Consider the following 19,832-nt stretch of genomic DNA (forward strand, 5'->3'; position numbering starts at 1 on the left):
AGTAGTGACAATGAGCAAGATGTAAGTGTTTTTCTTTTTCATGTGAAAGAAGTCCGGGGGTAGGAAACCCAGGGCTGGTTTCCTGGCTCCAAGGTCATTAGGGAAAGTGCCTCCTTCAGTCTTTCTGCGCTATTTCTTGGTGCATGGCTTTCGTTCTTGAGGACAGCTTACCACCCAAGATGACTGCTGTTTTCCAGCCATCACATATACATTCCAGACAGCAGGAAGAAGGTAGGGCAGAAGTAGAAAAGGGCCCACTCCCGGCTGAGACAACTCTGTAACTCCTTTCTAGAAGTCCCACATCACATTCTAGCCACGTTTGTCTGCAGAGGATGTTGGGAAATGTAGTATTTTTAGCAGGGAGCATTATCATCCGAAATAAAATTAGAATTCTACTCCTCAAGAAGAGTCAGAGAATGGATTTCAAGGAGGCAACGAAGAGCATGTCACACAGACGAATCCTTTGGTGGATCCCCCCCCAGTAGCTCTGCCACCCGTGCTCTGTCGATATTATCGCAGACAGAGCGGACTTCCCCGAGGACACTGCAGAGCTAGGGAGAGGTCAGGAACCAGAGAGCTGGCTGTAGCTCACTCCTCTTCATGCTGCTCTGTCGTGATGTCTATTCTGAAAGCTTTTCGTAATGTATTTCCTTCAAGTGACCGTTCCTATTCATTTTCCTCCTACCCCATGTAACGTGGCCCTGTGTGAGAACACTTTCAGTCAAGGACAGGGAGGGGCGGGAATGATGCCCACTGAGGCTGTTCTCAGGAACGTTACGGTGGAAGCCCCCGTCTTCGAGGATTGCTGACCTTAGCGCTGGACTGCACACTGTTAGGTGCTGCTTTAGTTTGGGTGAAACAGTGTGTTTGAGGGTAGACTCGGGATCACCGTAAGGGCTCTCCTCCTTTGTATCTGGTGTCCTGGCTTCTAAAGCTAGCCTGATTACTGAGAGGCCTTGGGAAATCACTAAAACTCGGCCTCCTTATCAGTAATGGGAAAGGCCTGGATTTCTCGGCCCCTAATGATTCCTTAAAATTGTGTCGTTTCACACATATTTAATGCGTTAGCATTTCTATAACAAAAATTATACTATATGTTAACTAACTGGGTTTAAATTTAAAAAACTATATGTTTGCATATAAAAGCTACAGCATAGAACATTGATGAACTTTAGGAGTTGTAGAATATCTTAAATGTGTTATTTTTAGTTACCCTTGAGCTAATCTTAAGATAATTGTTTTCTCACTGTAGGAAGAGGAAAGGTAGGGGTTAATAGAAATTCCTTGACTTCCACGGCAGAGCTGGGCAAAGAATTCATTCTCTGAACTTTGCAGATCTTACTATTAAGCGATAGCATGCAAATTAAATAACAAAATTATCATTAATTCTAAAAACTACATCCTACAAGGTTTGACATGTGAAATGTGTTGAAATGACTTGTTATTGCAAAGACAGTGGGCGCCTGTGTGTGTGCTCTGTGGCCCTTGGAGGTACTGAGTGGTACGTCACACGTGCCTGCGCCTTCAAGTTTCCTCAGCAGCCTTGGGCCGAGACTGGCACCCAAATTACCCCAAAACCAAACAGATCCCACGCACCATGGGAATCCCAAAGGAAGTGGAGTAGGGGAGACGGAAGGGAGTTATTCCACTGTAGGAACTGACATTACCCCGATTTTTAGGTGATTTTTGTTTTTCATTTATTTGCGTATAGTGGGAAGAAGCTAAAGAAAAAGACTTTCATCTGAAGTCAGAAAAGAAAGCTTCGGCTCTCTCAGATGCATCTCGAAAGTGGTTTCTGGAGAAAGAGCTAGATGATGCTTTAGAACATGCTGAACATCCGTATAATACAGGTGCGTGTCCATGAGTGCCTTTCTCTTCATGATAGTACACATTCATCCATCACAGGTAGGCTGTTTGCTGTCGTGAGCAAATCCCTGAGCTGTATTTTGGCACTTCATTCAAATGATTGCTCAACTAAAAGGTGATCACTAGTCATCATTTTTGGGGTTGCTGGGGCTTATTAAAACAAACAAAACAAGCAAACAAACAAAAAAACCCAGCTCCAGTCAAGAAAAATCTCTCAACCGTCCTGTAGAATTCTGTTTTATTCCATGGTTTCATGGTCCTTGGTTTCCCCTTCATCTATCAGGATATGATTTGTTCCCAAAGTGCTATTTCTAGTTTATTTTGGTAGAAATTGTGCTTTGCCAATAGCCGGTCCTCAGAACAACAGTGTAGTAAAGTAGCACAAGGAAACTTGTTATAACCAAACGTTAGGTTTGGGCTTACAGGCTTGCAGTGGCATCAACTGAAAACCTAAACTACTGTACTTAGAATTCTAACGTAGGGGCGCCTGGGTGGCTCAGTCGGTTGTCAGTTGAGCGTTCGACTTCGGCTCAGGTCATGATCTCACATCTCACAGCTCCTGAGTTCAAACCTCACATCGGGCTCTGTGCTGACAGCTCAGAGCCTGGGGCCTGCTTCAGATTCTGTTTTCCCTCCCTCTGCCCCACCCCACTTGTGCGCTCACTCTCTTTCTCTCTCTCTCAATGATAATAAACATTAAAATATATATATATTTTTGGTGCCCTCAAGTAAGCCCTGTACCCATTTGCATTCACTGCCCATTTCCCCTCACTCCCCGCCCAGCCCCTAGCTCCCACTAATAAACTTCCTGTTCCACCATAGATTTGTCTACTTAGGAAGCTTCCTATAAATGGAGTCCAATGATCTATGGTCTTTTGTGTCTGACTTCTTTCCCTTCGCCTAATGTTTTAAGGTTCAGCCATGTTGCAGCATGCATTAGGATTTCATTCCTTTTTAGGGCCTATATTGCGTTGTGTAGGTACTCCACATTTCATTTATCCATTTAGATGGTGTCCACTTCTTGGCTTTTATGAATAATGTCACTATGTGCGTAACTTTTAAAATTCACAAATTTGAAAAGTAGAAATGTAGGTCAGGTGCATCATCATCTAATTATGCCTACTTTTAAAACTCCTCATTAGCCCTCGTACTTTTTTGTGTGTGTGTATTTGAGAGAGAATGCGAATGAGCATGGGGCGGAGGGGGGCAGGGGGAGAGAGAGAATGTAAAGTAGGCTCGTGCTGTGAGCACAGCCCAATGCGGGACTCCATCCCACAACCATGAGATCATGACCTGAGCCAAAATCAAGAGTTGGATGCTCGACTGAGCCACCCAGGCACCCCAGCTGTCATACTTTAGATTTAGGTCCCAGATAGCACCCCAGCCCATGAAGAAGCAGGGAGAGAAGAGTGTCACTCGTTGCACAAAGTAAATATTTACAGGGCTAGGTGGCTCAGTTGGTTAAGCGTCTGACTTCATCTCAGGTCATGATCTCACAGTCTGTGAGTTTGAGCCCCGCGTCGGGCTCTGTGCTGTCAGTTCAGAGGCTGGAGCCTTCTTCGGATTCTGTCTCCCCCTCTCTCTGCCCCTCCTCCACTCATGCTCTGTCTCTCAAAATATGAATAAACGTTAAAAAAAAATTAAAAAAAAAAAATATTTACAACTGGCCTACAGAAGACAGTAACCAGTGGAGCCGCGACCTGTCACTAACCCTCTCACACTCACCCCTCCTCCAGGAAGAGACAATTCATGTGGCTTTTAGAGAAGCTATGGATTTAGAAGTACAAAAAAGGAAGAAACTACAAAAAGCTTCTTCCCCTTCCCTCATCAGAAATCAGTAGTCTTGCATATTAGCCCCTCTGCCTCCATGGGCTCTTCCCACCATGCTACCTAACTTTTTTGGAACTTTCCTAAATTTCACCAACGAGAGACCATTTGGTTAAGAATCATCCATTTTTCAAAAGGCAAATGTGTAAGGATTTGTCATTTTCTTAATCAGGGTGTATAAATGAAATCGGTCATTTGATCTTAACACTGGAAGATAATCAGCTGTAATTAGGAAAATGGCATTTTGATTGGAGGCGCTCAGCATTGGTTTGTCACTCAGGGCCTAGAATAGAGGAGTATGCAGTAGGAACCAGATAAGAGTGTGCCAGTGACGGGTCGTTTATTTCAAATTTTTGCTTAGTGTCAAATCTTCATTAGCAGTGGGGGAGGAAATTCTTATTATTTTCTAGAAAACAGAACCTTCTGGACAATGTGAATGGCCCTTGCTACCCCTAAAATCCCAGGTCCATAAACTTACATTGTAGCTGAATAGTCACGTCCTGTAAAACAGTATTAGTCCAGAGTTGTATTTTTTTATTTTTATTTTTTTTTAGTCCAGAGTTTTAAATGGGCAAAAGATACGAATTTACAGTTCTCCAAAGAAGATACACATGACTACAATACACACATGAAAAGCTGTTTAACTTCATTAGTCATCAGGGAAATACAAACCAAAACCACATGAGGAAAACATTTTTTAAATACAAAAACACAGTGAGATACTATTTCACACCCACTAGCATGACCGTAATTAGACAATAATAACACGTGCTGACGAGGGTCAGAGAACAATTGGAACAGTGCTAGAGGGGATGTAACGTGGTGTACTGTGGGAGACAGTCTGGCAGCTTCTCGGAGGGGTAAGTGTAGGGTAGCTTTGTGATCCGGCGGTTCCATTCGTAGGCATGTGCCCGGGAGATTCGGAAACACGTCCACACAAAAACCTGTACGTGAATGTGCATAGCATCATTATTCATAATAGCCAAAAAGTATAAACAACCTGGATATCCATCAGACCAGGAATCAGCCGACAGAATATAGTATATCCATACGATGGAAACTTCCATAGCAATAAAAATGTGGGTGAATCTTAAAAACCTTATGCTAAGTTTAAGGAGCCAGACACGAAAGTACACATATCCTATGATTTTATTCATGTGAAATGTTTAGAACAGGCAGATCCATAGAGGCAGAAACTCGACTGGTGGTTTCAGGGGGATCGGGAGGGTGACCACAAATGGCTGCGAGGAGTTGGGATGATGAAAATGTTCTAGATCAGTGGTGATGGTTGTACAACTCTGGGAATATTGAGAATGCTGAATCGTACACTTCACCAGGATCAATTTTCTGGTATGTGGATTATATGTCAGTGAACCGTTATTTAAAAAAAGACGTTAGTAAGTGCTGTTCCCAGGTGGTAACAGGTGGGGCCGTTTGACCAGGTTTTAAATTACTGGGCCTTTAAAAAGAGGACAGGCCTTGGGGCGCCTGGGTGGCGCAGTCGGTTAAGCGTCCGACTTCAGCCAGGTCACGATCTCGCGGTCTGTGAGTTCGAGCCCCGCGTTGGGCTCTGGGCTGATGGCTCGGAGCCTGGAGCCTGTTTCCAATTCTGTGTCTCCCTCTCTCTCTGCCCCTCCCCCATTCATGCTCTGTCTCTCTCTGTCCCAAAAATAAATAAAAAACGTTGAAAAAAAAAATTAAAAAAAAAAAAAAAAAAAAGAGGACAGGCCTGGTGCCACAGGAACACACTCAGAGGGAGGGTTTCACCGTGTGGCGCAAGACCCCGGCCCGGGCAGCAGGCGCACTGGGTCCTAGTCCCAGCTTTATGGTCCGTGAAACTTGGCCGGAGTCACTAAGCTGTAGACCTCGGGGCAGTTTATTTAGCCACTTGTGTTTCTTCATTTGGATTTGTTCCGAAATGTTGACTGGTCTTCACTTTGCTCATTTGTAAAATGAGAACGTAGAGACCGGGTGATGTTCCATTTTGTTACGGCTCTAGCATGGCGGTACACCATTGTCTATGGCAAAACCATGTACGGTCCGTAGGCCCCTCTGAGAATCTTCCCAGGAACATGCGCACACACACACAGAGTGTTTTCCCTTATAATTGTTGTGGATTCACCAACCAAAGCCTCCATGAACTCCACTCATACATGATAGAACATGTTGGATGCAATTAATCCATGGGAGAAAGTTGCCCGTGGTGGTGACAGAAGTTAGACCAGCTGGAGCAGTTATCGAGACCACTGAAGAAGACAGGGACCATCAGTGCCAGGCTCAGGAATCGGGCCACATCCTGTTTGCCAACCTGGCTACACAGCAGAATGACCTGGAAACACTAGTGTAGGGCTTACCTCCTGGGGAAGGAACTTGGTGCGCAGGGTTACGAAAAGGAAGGAATTGTAGTACGTACCTTTTATTCCTTTTGGATTTTGTGATACTCATAATACAAATTCAGTACATAAATACTGATTTAAACTAATATGAATCACCTTTGGGGCTTTAAAATATATTACATTAAGTGAAGAAAAATAATAAATTGTGGTACAAAAAGTACATGAAAGGAACTTTTTGGCTTTTTACTTTATGCGTTCAAATTTGTTACAATTAGCTTTTTTTTTCTTTTTTTTTTTTTTTGGTAAATTACAGATTAAAAAAATACATACTCAGGACCTCACCTACAGTGATTGAATTAGGGAGAATTGGGATAGAAGCTAGAAAGCTGGATTTTTGTTGTACAATTTCATAGGCGAGTCTGCTCAGCAGTGTGTGAAACATGGCTGTAGGCAGAGGGGACCATTCGGCACTGGAACAGGTACCTCGTGTTTACACCGTGGCCCTTTGTGAAGGGGACGTAAACAGCCACGGGCACGATGGGTTTTAGAGGACGGATGCGAGACAAGGCACAGTGGGGTCTCAGACTTGGAAGGATCTGGAGAACCAGGGCCTGCCGTGTGAATCCTCTCTGCGACACTACAGTAGCGAATAGTGCGTATCTAGCTTATGCCAGAATATTACGGAGCTGGTGAGCTCACTACCTGATTCTATTTCTGCCAGTATTTTATTTAAAAGCTATGTCTTCCTTCTGTAAAGTTGAATAGGGTTTGTGTGTGTGTGTGTGTGTGTGTGTGTGTGTGTGTGTGTGTGTGTGTGTTTTAGTAAATTCTCTCATTAGAAACTGTTCTTTGGAGCAAATGCAGATTATATCTATTACCTCTGCCACATGACAGCCCTTCAGATATTTTGAAGATGAGGCTTACATTCCATTTCCCCACACCAGTTCAAATTAGTCATTTGATAATTAGCCCCAAATAGTCTTAATGACTCATTGAACCATTAGCTAAAGCCCTTGAGACCAGGTAAAAGGCAGGCATCTTAATGAGTCAGTGTAACTCCAGTGGGCCTGACTCCTGGAGGCTTGGACCCTAGTAATGGGAGTAGAAAGGAAGGAACAGTCATGACTCTTGTGAGGATGAAAAATCAAAGACCTTGGTGTCTTACTGGATGAAAGGCTGTAGGAGTTGGAGAACAGAGAAGACACAGCTGAGGGGCAAATATAACTTTTGAGATGAGAGTGATTCAGACCAGGGGAGGCCCCAGGTCGGTTCTGGAACACTGCTGTGCCAGCTGCTCCGGAAGGTCTCAGGGGCGCCTGCCTCTCGCAGCTTCTCATTTGCTCTCTGCTGCTGAGATTAGGCCCCGCGTGCAGGAAGCCGCCAGAGGTGGGCTCCCCGTAGTCCTCGGGGAGGGCTTGCTCATCACAGTTCATGATCTTTTCCAAGAAATGTTTGGGATTTCTGTCCTAACGTCGCTACTTTTGAATTCTTTGTTGGCTTTTTGTTTTAGCTAAAGGTGTCTTTTTTTTTAAATGTATTTATTTTGAGAGAGTGGGGGGGGGGCAGAGGGAGAATCCCAAGCAGGCCCTGTGCAAGCAGAGCCCAACAGGGGCTCGAGCCCACAACCCGCGAGATCGTGACTGGAGCTGAAATCAAGCGTCGGACGCTTAACAGACTGAGCCACCCAGGGGCCCCTTGGGGACATATTTTAAAAACACCTTTAGCGGCGCCTAGCTGCCCTGCCAGTGGGATTCTCTCTCTCTCTCTTCCTCTGTCTCTGCCCCTCTCCTGCTTAAGTGCTCTCTCCCTCTCTCAAGAATAAATCAATTAAAAATAAATAAATAAAATACGTCACCAGAACTTCAGCTCTTCACTGCACTTACCCTGCCTCCAGAATGGTGATGGCGCTCCTCTCGATAGAAACATTAGGGGCTTTCATCCTTGGCAGTTGTAATTTCCTAGGGACGGTTTGCAGTTACGAAAGGCTTCCTACTCGCTCCCACATGTCTTCTCTATCTCCTCACTGCTGTGACAGTGCCCAGATGCCAAAGTGGACAGGCTGCCTCAGGCTATGTGCCTAGAACCTCACAATTAAAGGACAGTTCTGAAGTGGATTCCTCAACACACAGTAAGTTGATAAGCAATAAATATTTCTTCTATCATTTATCATTCATTCACTTATTTGTTTAAAGTTTTATTATTTGAGAGAGAGAGAGAGAGATCACATGAGCTGGGGAGGGGCAGAGAGAAAGGGAGAGAGCATCCCAAGCAGGCTCTGCACCGTCAGCACAGATCCCGATATGGGGCTCAAACTCCTGAACTGTGAGATCATGACCTGAGTGGAAGTCAAGAGTCACCCAGGCGCCCTGATTAGCCAACCTTTGATCCCTCCACTTGATCCACTGAAGTTTTTATTTTTGGAAGGGACAGGGTGGGTCAGAAATATGGTCATTAACTCATAAAGGAGCTGACAGTTTTCCCAATAAAGTATTTGATTTCTTTTTAAAATGGGGGAAGGAACAAGAAACCCTGTTAGACTTTGATTTCCACCGACTTTTTCAATAAAACTGTCATATAGAAGAAGCAGAATTTAACAAGATCTTTTGAGTTCTTTTAGAAGAACAGATTTTTAGGGGCACCTGAGTGGTTCAGTCGGTTGGGCGTCCGACTTCGGTTCAGGTCACGATCTCGCAGTCTGTGAGTTCGAGCCCTGTGTTGGGCTCTGTGCTGACAGTTCAGAGCCTGGAGCCTGCTTTGGATTCTGTGTCTCCCTCTCTCTCTGCCCTTCCCTCACTCACGCTCTGTGTCTCTCAAAAATAAACATTAAAAAAAAAGAACAGATTTTTATACAGTGCCCTCTAAAGACAAAGAAGCTTTATAAGAAATATACCTAATAAATAACAAGTCATGAGACTCTAGTACTGTATATCTTTGTTAACTCATACTTTACATGTATCTGTAAATTCTGTGTCAGAATATGAATTAAACCAAAAACCATGCATCAGTCAAATGAAAGTACACGAGATTCTCAACTGTTCTCTATGCTGACATGTCAGAACTTAAATTTTTAGTTAGATAATTCTAAATTAGAAAATCAAGTTCAAGACATTTGGTTAGTTTAGGTTCTTTAGCAGCAAAATAAGACCATAAACATTGTATTCCTTTGGAGGAAAATATAGTTTTCTGGAATTGGAGCTGACTGAATATGTAACTACATTTAAGAGAAGTGGATTTTTTTTTTTTAAGTTTATTTATTTTGAGAGCGAGAGCATGCATGTCAGGGAGGGTCAGAGAGAGAGGGAGAGAGAGAATCCCAAGCAGGCTCCACACTGTCAGCGCAGAGCCCACGTGGGACTCAAACCCATGAACCATGGGATCATGACCTGAGCCGAAGTCAGACACTTAACCCACCGTGCCACCCAGGTGCCCTGAGAGAAGTGTATTTTTAAGGGGCTTTTTTTTTTTCTTCAGATTCCAGTGTTTACTAGCCACCCCCCCCCCCCCGCCCCCAACTCAGTATGAAATGGCTGTTACACTTGGTTAGACACACTGTAATATTTTAATTTGACTCTCCCTGTGTTGGCCACTATTAAAACCATTTGATTTATTTGTATTTAGTCATTGGGAAAGTAGTCTTGGTATACATTTCTAAATATTAATTTTGGCAACTCAGAATGCTTTGTTTCAATACCATTAAGCATCATAGTGAGGAAACTTACTGTTGCAAAGAACTCACTCATCCTCTCTGGGACAAGATTTGTTCCTAATTTAAAAGATTGACGAGGTGCCTGGGTGGTTCGGTCGGTTAAGCATCCAACTTCGGCTCAGGTTTAAGCCCCGCGTCGGGCTCTGTGCTGACGGCCCAGAGCCTGGAACCTGCTTGGGATTCTGTGTCTCCCTCTCGCTGTCCCTCCCCCACTCTCTCTCTGTCTCTCTCAAAAATAAAATTATTTATATTATTAAATAATTAAAATATATTAAATAATTAAAAATTTAAAAAATTAAAAAAATTATTTTTAATAAATAAAGATTGTCTATCTCCCCCAAATAAAAAACAAATGGTAAATAACCAAAAGTAGATAAGTTCTCTTTCTCTGATAACATTCATTCAATTCAACAAATAAATACTTGGCTTGTAAATGAAACAGTATAGGGAACAACACATTAAGCTTTTTGTTAAAGAAATTTGGTTCTTCAAATATCATTTCATTACTGATTTTTTGCAACGTTTACCTTTAAAATCCATGCTGTATCGTTGCTAATATCAGAACGTTAAACTATTGTTATCTTAAAATTTTGTTTTCAAGTTTCTTTAAATCGAAGAAGAGTACAATGGGACACCATGGAACAGGATCTTATGGAGAGAGTGAGAAATCTTCGCCAGAGGCTCACGGCCCAGGCTCGTAACAGATGCCGAACACCTCATCTTTTGGCCACGTAGGAAGCTGGTCACCTTGAGGTGGAGAGAGAGAAACCTACTTGGCAATCAGTGGCACTGATTTTTACATTATTTATTTTATATCCCTACAGAAATCAACTTTTTGTATAGAAAAATGTATGTATAAAAATTATGTGGACTATTTCATTCTGATGCTTTTGGGCTTGTAAATGTCTTCTTGTACTTTTCATAATAAAATTTGTGAAGCTATTAAAGCTCGTATTAGGATCTTTCAGGTCACAAGGACCAGCATAAACCTCTAACTTTAGTTGATGAGAGTTTATTTTAAAGATAAACAGAAAAGTAAAGAACAGGAAACCATCTCAACAACTGTCCAACCAGAACTGAGGGGGAAGGCAGCAGGAAATTTAGGGCACCGACAGTGTGCACCACAGCGTGCTGTCCCCCGGCGGCGGGGTCTCCTTTTGGCTGGTGAGCCCACCCTGGGGTCTCCGTCTCTCCTTCTCCGGACAGCACTGGCTGCTCTCTCACTTGGGCCCTGAGCTCCATAACAGGGCTCCTCACAACTTCATCATCTAGGGCAGATTACTTCTGGAACCTTCCCTGAACCATTTCTTTTTCTTTTTTTTAAAGTTTATTCTGAGTGCATGTGCGTGCGCAAGTTGGGAGGGGCAGAGGGAGAGGGAACGAGAATCCCAAGGCTCAATCCCACAACCTTGGGATCATAACTTGAGCCAAAATCAAATGCTTAACCGACTGAGCCAGCCAGGTGCCCCCGTGAACCCCTTTATAAAAGGAAGGTAAAGGGGCACCTGCCCTGCTCAGTTGGTAGAGCATGTGACTCTTAATCTTGGGGTTGTGAATTCAAGCCCCATGTTGGATGTAGAGATTACTTAAAATCTTAAAAAAAATAAAAGGAAAGATAGAAATAGCTCAGGGACTTGAGGTGAGGATTAAGATAAAGTTCTGGTATTGTGCTTGACGTATAGTAAGCATGTAATACGTAATAGTAACTCTTGTTTCTGTGGTCATAAAGCCTAATCTTATAGTAAACCAAATACTTCAGTAAGCAAAATGCTCTCTTGGCTAATAGGCAAAGTCCTGAGGCAAGGCATTGGTTTCCCAAGAGCACTTTCTTCAGTCTACTTTTCTGTTCATTTGCAGGTCGTCACAAACGTGCCTTCAAGGGCCAGGCTGGTATGTGTTTGGCAACAGGGAAGTCACAGAATATAAAATGTATAATGATGGGAACTTTGGTGAACTAGAAATTGCTTGGTCACTGAAAAGCATTCAAATTCTAAAATATTCCCAATCCTGGGGCGCCTGGGTGGCTCAGTCATTAAGCGTCCGACTTTGGCTCAGATCATGAGCTCACAGTTTTGAGTTTGAGCCCCTCATCAGGCCCTGTGCTGACAAGCCCAGAGCCTGGAGCCTGCTGCAGATTCTGTGTCTCCCTCTCTCTACCCCTCCCCTGTTTGTGCTGTCTCTCTGTCTCTCTCTCTCTCTCTCAAAAATAAACATTAAGAAATAAATTTTTAAATATTCCTGATCCTGCCAGCCAGAATCAGCTGTATAAGGCCCATTTTTACCTCTACTTCAGGTCCCCTTCTGTGAAAACTTAAACCTACTCAGACTGGTTTTGCAACTACCCACATCTCTTTTATAGTATTACAGTATTTCATTTAAAAAAAGCTTCCCTTTATCCAGTGAAAGTGAGTTATGCATACTAACACCCAAATGAAGTTCTTATCACATTCTTAATTTTCTCTGAATCTACAGTTCTCCCTGCTAACGTCACTGCCTTAGCAGATTTCAGATATTTGCTTGACTCTCCAGTCATATGTGCTTGGTTGGCATTTCAAAGGCTATCACACTTCATAAAATACATAAACACATTTCTGATTATCCCTTTCTGCTTCTTGGCATAGCTTCAACTTACCCCCAGATTCTTTATAATGTAAATTCTCTGGGAATTGAATAAAGGTTGAGCTTAGCAAAAATTCTTCCCACTCCTGGTATCTTCTCTCTGGTACTCCCTTGAATCCTTGAATTTGTGAAAGCAGAGCAGTTTCTAAAAGCTTTTCATATTTATTACATTCATAAGGTTTCTCTCTGGTGTAAATGGTTCAGTGTTGGATAAATTCGGGGCTTCAGCTAAATTCTCCACATAGGCTACACTTAAGCACTTCTCTGCAGTATGAATTCAGTGGTGTTAAATAAATTAACCCGTTTTAACGTTTATTACATTCATATGGTTCTTGTCTAGTATGAGCTCGCTGATGTTGAGCAAGACTTGAGCATTTGCAAAAGGCCCTTGCACAGTCACCCACCGCCCCCGACCGTCACAGCAGCAAGAGCCGCTACAAAGACTGCGAGCAGGTTGATTTATTAGTAGGAGTGCATCCGGCACAGCTTCTGGGGTTACTATCTGGACCCAGTTAGGAGACCCACGGCATGCTGATCTTAACAGGAAAACTTTAAGATACAATGAGTTATTGAACTATAAGCGAGTAGCTAACTTAAAGACGTATAGATGTAAGGGTACCCAGGACCGAGGGAGAGTAAATGAAGGACTAACTCGGAAAGGAGGCTCCTCTTACTCCTGGAGTGTTGTCGGCGGGGGGGGGGGGGGGGGGGGGGGGGGGGGGGGTGCCCCGTCCTGCACTGTGCATGTTGAGAGGGCCACGGGAAACCACCCTCCGGACACAGCAAACCGAGGCTGGAAGGCAAGTGCCGAGAGCGGGTCAGGGGCCGCTTTCTGGCTCCAGACCTGGAACAGGCCCTCTCCGTGTTGGGAGGATTGTGGCAAAGTGGTCATCGGGCCGAGGCCCTGGAGTCACTGGGAGATTGTGCATTCAGGGCACACGGCTGCGGCGGAGTACCCCGGCCATTCCCACACACTCTCACTGGTTATGAGAAGCGGGGCAAGAATAAGCAGCACAGCACCTGGGAACTAAGGGAGGCCCATTCCTCCTGCCACTTCCTCCAGCACCCCCTGCCCGACAGCTTGCTGTCCTGCACACGTAGGAGGGCTGGAGTCCAGGGGGTTATTGCAGGGCAGGTAAGGAAGGGTGACGCTGGAGCTGAGAATAAACTGGTAACTGGCATTCCCATCAATTAAAAGTGGTTCTCACACTTTACTTCATTGGTTGACAGCAACGTGGACTCAATGTTTGCCTTTTTTAAATCAAATTAAGATGCCAGAGTTTGCCTGGCATGATGTGGATGGCAGAATCCAAAAGCTCAGGGAGGCAGGAATGTAGGAGTGGATTTATTACATACGAACTTCTGGCTCACTGCCCAACCACATGCTCAGCCCCAAAGACGCTCCCTTCGTTAAGGCACCGAGTGAAGGAGTATCTGTGAACTTGAAAAGCTCTGGGGTGGCATTCTGTGGGTGATGGGGGAGGGTGAGAGATGCCATTGTTGATATGCCCCCTGATTTCAGTGCAGGTGACGTGACGGGATTCCGTAGTAGCAGAGGCTAAGTGGCGGCATTCAGCTACCAGAGACAACCATTTAGAGCAGTGGGCAGCAGAGAAGCTGCAGTAGTAGCGGATTTGGGCTCTTGGTAATGGATTCCCTCGTGCCTAAGAAGGAAATAGTTGCGGGGCACCTGGAGGCTCAGTCGGGAAGGCCCCCCGACTTCAGCTCTGGTCATGATCTCTCAGTTCGTGAGTTCGAGCCTGCATCGGGCTCCGTGCTGACAGCTCAGAGCCTGGAGCCTGCTTTGGATTCTGTGTCTCCCTCTCTGTCTGCCCCTTCCCCTTCATTCTCTCTCTCTCTCTCTCTCTCTTTCTCTCTCTCAAAAATAAATAAACATCGGGGCACCTAGGTGGCTCAGTAAGTTAAACGCCTGACTTCGGCTCAGGTCATGATCTCCAGGTTCATGAGTTGGAGGCCCGCATCGGGCTCTGTGCTGACAGCTCAGAGGCTCTGTGCTGACGGGCCTGGAGCCTGCTTTGGATTCTGTGTCTCCCTCTCTCTCTGTTCCTCCCCCACTCACATTCCATCCTCCCCCCCACTCACACTCTGTCTCTTTCTCAAACACTAAAAACAAAAATCAAAAAAAAGAATGAAATAGTTGCCAAAGAAGAATGAAATAGTTGCCAGCCTACTAAAATGTTGCTTGCTTGATATATGTAACAGGGAAACTTCAGATCTGGTGTCCGAAAACCTGACTTGAGCCGTCACAGTGGAGACCCATGCCTGTCACCCTTTCCAGACCTACACTCATTTCCAGATCCAAAGCCATCTGACTGAAGGGGGGTGGGGCAGGTCCCCTTGAGGAAGGGTCCTGCAGGAGTGAGGGCCACATATTATGCTATAAATAATCCCCCAAGCTTTTCCAAAGGGGCCTGTTGCCATTTACTTGAAGGATTGGTAGTAGGGAAAGAAAAGCACCCAGCCCTTTCAGGGGTCCCTAGACATTGGCTCTAAATTGACACCAATTCCTGTGTCCACCAAAGTTAGAGCTAATGGTGGCAGGTGATAGGGTCTTGGGACAAGTCTTGAATCCCAGCGGAGGCAGTAGGGCCATGAAGCCACTGTGGTTCTTTTCTGAGTACCTGAATGCATACTCGGAATAAACACATTCTACAAATGGCAGAATCTCCGCAGTGGCACTACGACTCGCTGACCAGGGTTCTTACGGTAAAAAGAGCTAAGTGAAAGCCTCTGGAAGGTGCTTCCTCTCAGGATAGTAAACCAAAAGTATTATCGCATCCCTGATAGGAGAAATTGCAGAGGTTAGTGCCGCCGTCAAAAACTTGAAAGGTGAAGGGGAGATACCAGCTATCACATCTCATCTAAGTGGCTATTTGACCTGTGCGGCACGATCAGAAACTTAGCTGGTGACGGCTGCAATTGTAGCACGTGTTTGGACGCAGTTGCAACACGGCCCCCGTCCCGCTACGCCGCCCCAGCGGCCACCGGCACCAACTCCCTAAGACCCCTCTCCCTCCCCTCTCGGGCGCTGCCCCCTCCCAGCTCCGCAGCCCACACTGCACGGCGGTGCTCGGTGCCCCGCGCAGCCTGGCCAGCTCGCAGGCCCACCCTTCCCTGCTGTCGAGCGAAAAGGACCAGCCCCCTCCCGGGACCACCTGTTCCGGCACCTCCCCGAGCGAGCCTTGCGCCCGCGGCGCCCGCAGCGCACTGCTGGACCCCGAGCACCGGTGCCGCCGAACCCCAGACCGTGCGCCCCGCCGGCGACTGCGGGTGCTCCGGGGCCAGGACAGGAGGACGGGGGAGAGTGGCACGGCAGGGACGCTGCCTCCGGGGGGCCCCCCCGCGCCGGCCGCGCGCGGGGGGGCGGAGGGGCGCGGTTCTTTCTCGAGGGCTTACGAGGTCTCGGCCCACCCGGCGCGGACCAGTCTACTAGTGTGCCCCCGGGTCATCGTGCCTCCGCCTTCCCGTCCTCGGTCCCGGACCCGAACAGAGAAGGGAGGCTTTGCACTAAACGCAGCGTCCCTGCGCCGGTACTTCGGGGAGGCAAGACCGAGCCTAACGACACACTGGAGACCTCTTTGCGGAAAAGAGCAAAAGAGCGGACGTCGGGGGGTCTTTCTGTCCTCAGAAAAGCAAATAAAACCCTTCGTGCTGGCAGGAGTGGAGATGGCAAGAGAACAAAAGTATTGTGCCCCGTGTGAGGATCGAACTCACGACCTTCAGATTATGAGACTGACGCGCTACCTACTGCGCTAACGAGGCACCTACAGGCTGTTTGCAGCCGTAGAATAATGAGGCTAGTGCGGGGGACCGGGCGCGCATGCCCAGAAAGCTGTGGCTTTATTTCTGTCTGCGATGGGTTGTGAGACCCCACAGCCGACGCTGGCGCCAGACCCGCGTCCTTGGCAACCAACCACCGGCGCGGAGTTTTCCTCCGCCTGCTCCGCTGTTTGTCAATCAACAAACACTCTGGCTTGCTTGACCCCACTGCGCTGAGTAGTGAGGACACGGAGGAGTGGGATTCTTCCTGCTGCTGTACTACCTTACTTTTGTATAGTGCTTACAAAGTGCACACTTGTGATCAAGTGAAACACTTATTGGGCACCTACTGTATTCCCGGCCCTGTGCTGAGTGCTGCGTTCATAGGGACTCCCAGCCTCAAACTTGGGAGTGGAAGCGCAGATGCATAACGATTTGAAAACACACACTTACAGGCAAGCACCCATGCACACCTTTCCGGCCCCACCGCAGATCCCCGATCCAGCCTGCCCAGCCCCTCCCGGCGCCCCAGGATTGCACCGCGGCCCGGAGCTCGCCGGCTGCGCCACTCTTAGAAGCGACAGCAGCTCAGGAAACGACACCTCGCCACAGCCTCAGCTTCTTGGATGTCCCCTCTCTTCCTTTGCCCTCCCCTCCCCCTAACCCTTTACATACTACATTCATTGTTAAAGGAAACTATGTCCCTATCATACATGGAAAGCGACTGTTTTTTTTTAATACACTTTAAAATAAATACATAACTATTAAACTAGTAAATACTTTTCCATGTACCATCTGGCACACTTACCATTACGGCACACTTAAAATCTGTATATTTCGCTGTATGTGAATTTTACCTTAAGAAACGTAAATTAAGAATGAACTCCAGCCAACGACCGGCGTGCAGAAGGGCTTTGGGGGCATGCACTGACGGTTGGAAGTTTGAAGTGCTTCAAAAACTCGGGCAGTTCGCTGGCGGGCCAACTTCAAGGACAGCGAGGTAGAGATTCGAAGTCTGCTGGAGCAGAGGGATGTTAATGTAGATCTAGGTGGTGGGCGTACTGACACTCACTCTACAAGTCTTTCAAGGTTTTCTATTTTTCTGAAACTTGTCATTATAAAATATTGCGGGAGGAGTTTTTTTTTTTAAATCCCCCAGAATTTGGGAGATACGGTGGGATGTTAGGGGCGCGAATGGCAAGGTGGGGTGTGAGGAGGTGGAGAAAATACTTTCGTCTTCAGACCAGGCACCAGAACTCCTGAGAGTTGGGGGAAAGAGAGTCTCTTTTGTTGGGGGTGGGGTGGGTGGCAGATCTCTGTATTTTGGAGAGAGACCCCTGGAGTGCGGGAGGTCAGCGAGACCCACATGGGGAAAGACTGCGAGCGAGCTCCAGGGCAGATGAGGCCGGGGGACAGGGGTGGGCTCTTAAGGGCATCGAGTCTCTTTAGGGGGAGTCGCGGGTGGTGCAGGCAGTCTGAACCCAGACTCGCGGAGGGGTTCCACCCAGTCCCAGGGGAGTTCCCCACACTCACTGTTGCGGGTGGGAGCCCCCACGACTACCCAATCCTCGGGGCAGCTCTACCACCCACGCTCCCTGGGAGTGGGGGGGATCCAACACAGGGGCGGTGCTCAAGGTGAGGTCGCTGCACATCCCCCTACCCTCCCCCCCCCCCCAACCCGCGGGTGCAGGAGCGCGGAGCCGGGGGCAGAGTGGCTGGAGAGGGAAACCCCCAACACACACCCTCATAGGAACCCTTGTGGGGTCCCTGTCTACCACTGTTACAAACTGAGTCGCTCCTGGGTCCCGCAGGCCAACAGATAAACTCACCCACTGTTTGCCAGGGTTATGCCCTCGGTTTTGTCCTCAAGTCGTGTTAGGACTGCAAGACATCGCAGAGCCCAAGTCCATGAACAGGGAAGTGGCCACAGGAATGAGGGTCTTTCCAGGCTGAAAACAAGAACACAGAACGCTCTATGCCTGATATGAAACAGGTGAAGAAAGCAAGGGCAGAACTGGGTGTGGGGGTGTGCCGTCGTTACAGTATGAAGTGGGGGTAAGAATATTCATATTTGCTGGTATTTGCACCCTACATCTCTGAACGGATACACAGAAAACTAAGATCAATGATTTTTATGTATTGGGAGTGGGTGGAAATGATGGTTAGAGGCAAGGATAGGATAAAGACTTTTTTTTTTTAAAGTAAACTGTTACTTTTTAACAGTTTTAGATTTATGGAGAAATTAGATAGCAGAGTTCCCATAAAGCCCGCCCCCAGTTTCCCCTATTACCAACATCTTACGTTAGTGTGGTACTTTGGTTACAGTTAATGAACCAGCATTGATATATTATTGCCTGAAGTCCATCTTGCCTCGGATTTCCTTACTTTTCCCCAAATGTCCTTTTTCCGTTCCAGGATCCCATGCAGGCTCCCACATCACATTTAATGGTCATGTCTCCTTAGGCTCCTCCTGGCTGTGGCAGTTTCTCAGTCTTGCCTTGTTTTTGGTGGCCTTGACAGTTTTGAGGACTGGTCAGATACTTTATAGATGGTTCCTCAGTTAGGGGACTTGTCTGATGTTCTTCTGGGGTGAAGGCTTTTCACTGTATACCTTTGAATAGTTGAAAATAAAATACTTGAAGTGTGTTAATCTATTGCCTATTTAAAATTATAAATCAACAAACCTAAAAGAGACCCAAACTGCAGGAACTAGGAAGGAGGAGGAGGAGGAGAAGGAAGGAGGAGGAGGGAGGGGAAAGGGGGAAGAAGGAGAAGGGAAAGAGGAAAGGAGGGGGGGGGCGACAGGTGAAGACAAGGGAAAGGAGGGAGAAAAGAAGGAGGGGAGGTGGGGGAGGGGGAGGGGAGGAAGGCTTGGGGTGGGGGGCGTGTTTGCACGGGGCACCCAGTCTTGGCCGAGCCCGATAGCCGCGAGGGGGAGCTTTGCCCAACCCTCTCCGCCCTCACCCAGCCGGCCTTCGGTTTGCCTCGCGCCGGAAGGCTGGATAAGGGAGGCGGGGCGGTCCGTTTGGTTCTAGAACTTCTTCTGGCCCTTGGCCGGGGCACAGGGGCGGGGAAAGGGGAGCGGACGCGGGGATGGTCTGGGGGTGCGGCCACTCGATCTTGCTGGGGACACTGCGCCACGACTGCGTGCGGGGAACCAGGCTAGGCCCCTACACAGGGGACCCCACATCATCACCCAAACGTACTTACGGATAGTAGATCGCAGGAGTTGGGCGGGGCAGGGGGAGGAGGTACAAATATTCCACTAAAAAAAGTGTCTCCATCTTTCAAATACGTGTGTCACCAGTTCTCAAAGACTTTTCCGAGCGAGTCCCTGTACTGAGACACACAAGTGCTTCCTCCCTGCCTCCACGAGGCCCACGCTCTTGCAGAACCTGGGCAGGCGCCGGGTCCCCACTTGGCACCTCTTGGATGCGACCGGCTGTGTTCTGATTGAGTCCGGAGGAAGGGGTGGTCAGTGTCACCTGCCCACCAGGGTCGCAGACTCAGCCCCCCCACCCCCACCCTAGGCCTGGCTGGTAGTGGGTGACTGATGGCGGAGGCCTGGCAGGACCTCAGGTTGTGCCAGCGCCGGAGGTGGGGGTCGGGGGGGAATCCCCAAACAAGCCCTTTCCACCTCCTGGCCTTTAGACGGGCTGTTCTCCAGGCTCGCATGTTTTTCCCACTGTCAAGCACCT

At 47.3% G+C, this 19,832-nt stretch overlaps 1 protein-coding gene, 1 long non-coding RNA gene and 1 other non-coding gene across 14 annotated transcripts in view; 1 reads left to right on the forward strand and 2 right to left on the reverse strand.

Moving 5' to 3' along the window:
- TBC1D31 (TBC1 domain family member 31) overlaps positions 1–10,682 on the forward strand; it is a 95,824-nt gene extending 85,142 nt beyond the window's left edge. For 8 of the 10 annotated variants that reach the window (XM_053896537.1, XM_053896538.1, XM_053896529.1 and 5 more), the window contains 3 exons: positions 1,712–1,850; positions 8,065–8,157; positions 10,337–10,682. In XM_053896537.1, coding sequence (XP_053752512.1) covers positions 1,712–1,850; positions 8,065–8,157; positions 10,337–10,470 — 366 coding nt within the window. In that variant the 3' untranslated portion in view covers positions 10,471–10,682. The other 2 variants (XM_053896531.1, XM_053896535.1) reach the window with 2 other exon arrangements.
- Positions 4,319–19,786, reverse strand: LOC109273200 (uncharacterized). Of its 3 annotated transcripts, none has more exons than XR_002082902.2 (5): positions 19,345–19,786; positions 18,436–18,745; positions 17,964–18,083; positions 16,992–17,149; positions 4,319–4,637 (listed from the first exon to the last, which is right to left on the reverse strand). It is a non-coding gene; the product is annotated as an uncharacterized LOC109273200 (long non-coding RNA). The 3 variants fall into 3 exon arrangements; XR_002082903.2 differs by having other exon boundaries at positions 19,341–19,786; XR_002082904.2 differs by lacking the exon at positions 4,319–4,637 and adding an exon at positions 10,374–10,482.
- On the reverse strand, positions 16,065–16,137 carry TRNAM-CAU (transfer RNA methionine (anticodon CAU)). The gene has a single exon. It is a non-coding gene; the product is annotated as a tRNA-Met (tRNA).
- Positions 19,787–19,832: the final 46 nt, after the last annotated feature.

This window comes from Panthera pardus, unplaced genomic scaffold (assembly GCF_024362965.1).
Source record: "Panthera pardus isolate Hobbes unplaced genomic scaffold, ASM2436296v1 HiC_scaffold_7, whole genome shotgun sequence".
Lineage (NCBI taxonomy): Eukaryota > Metazoa > Chordata > Mammalia > Carnivora > Felidae > Panthera > Panthera pardus.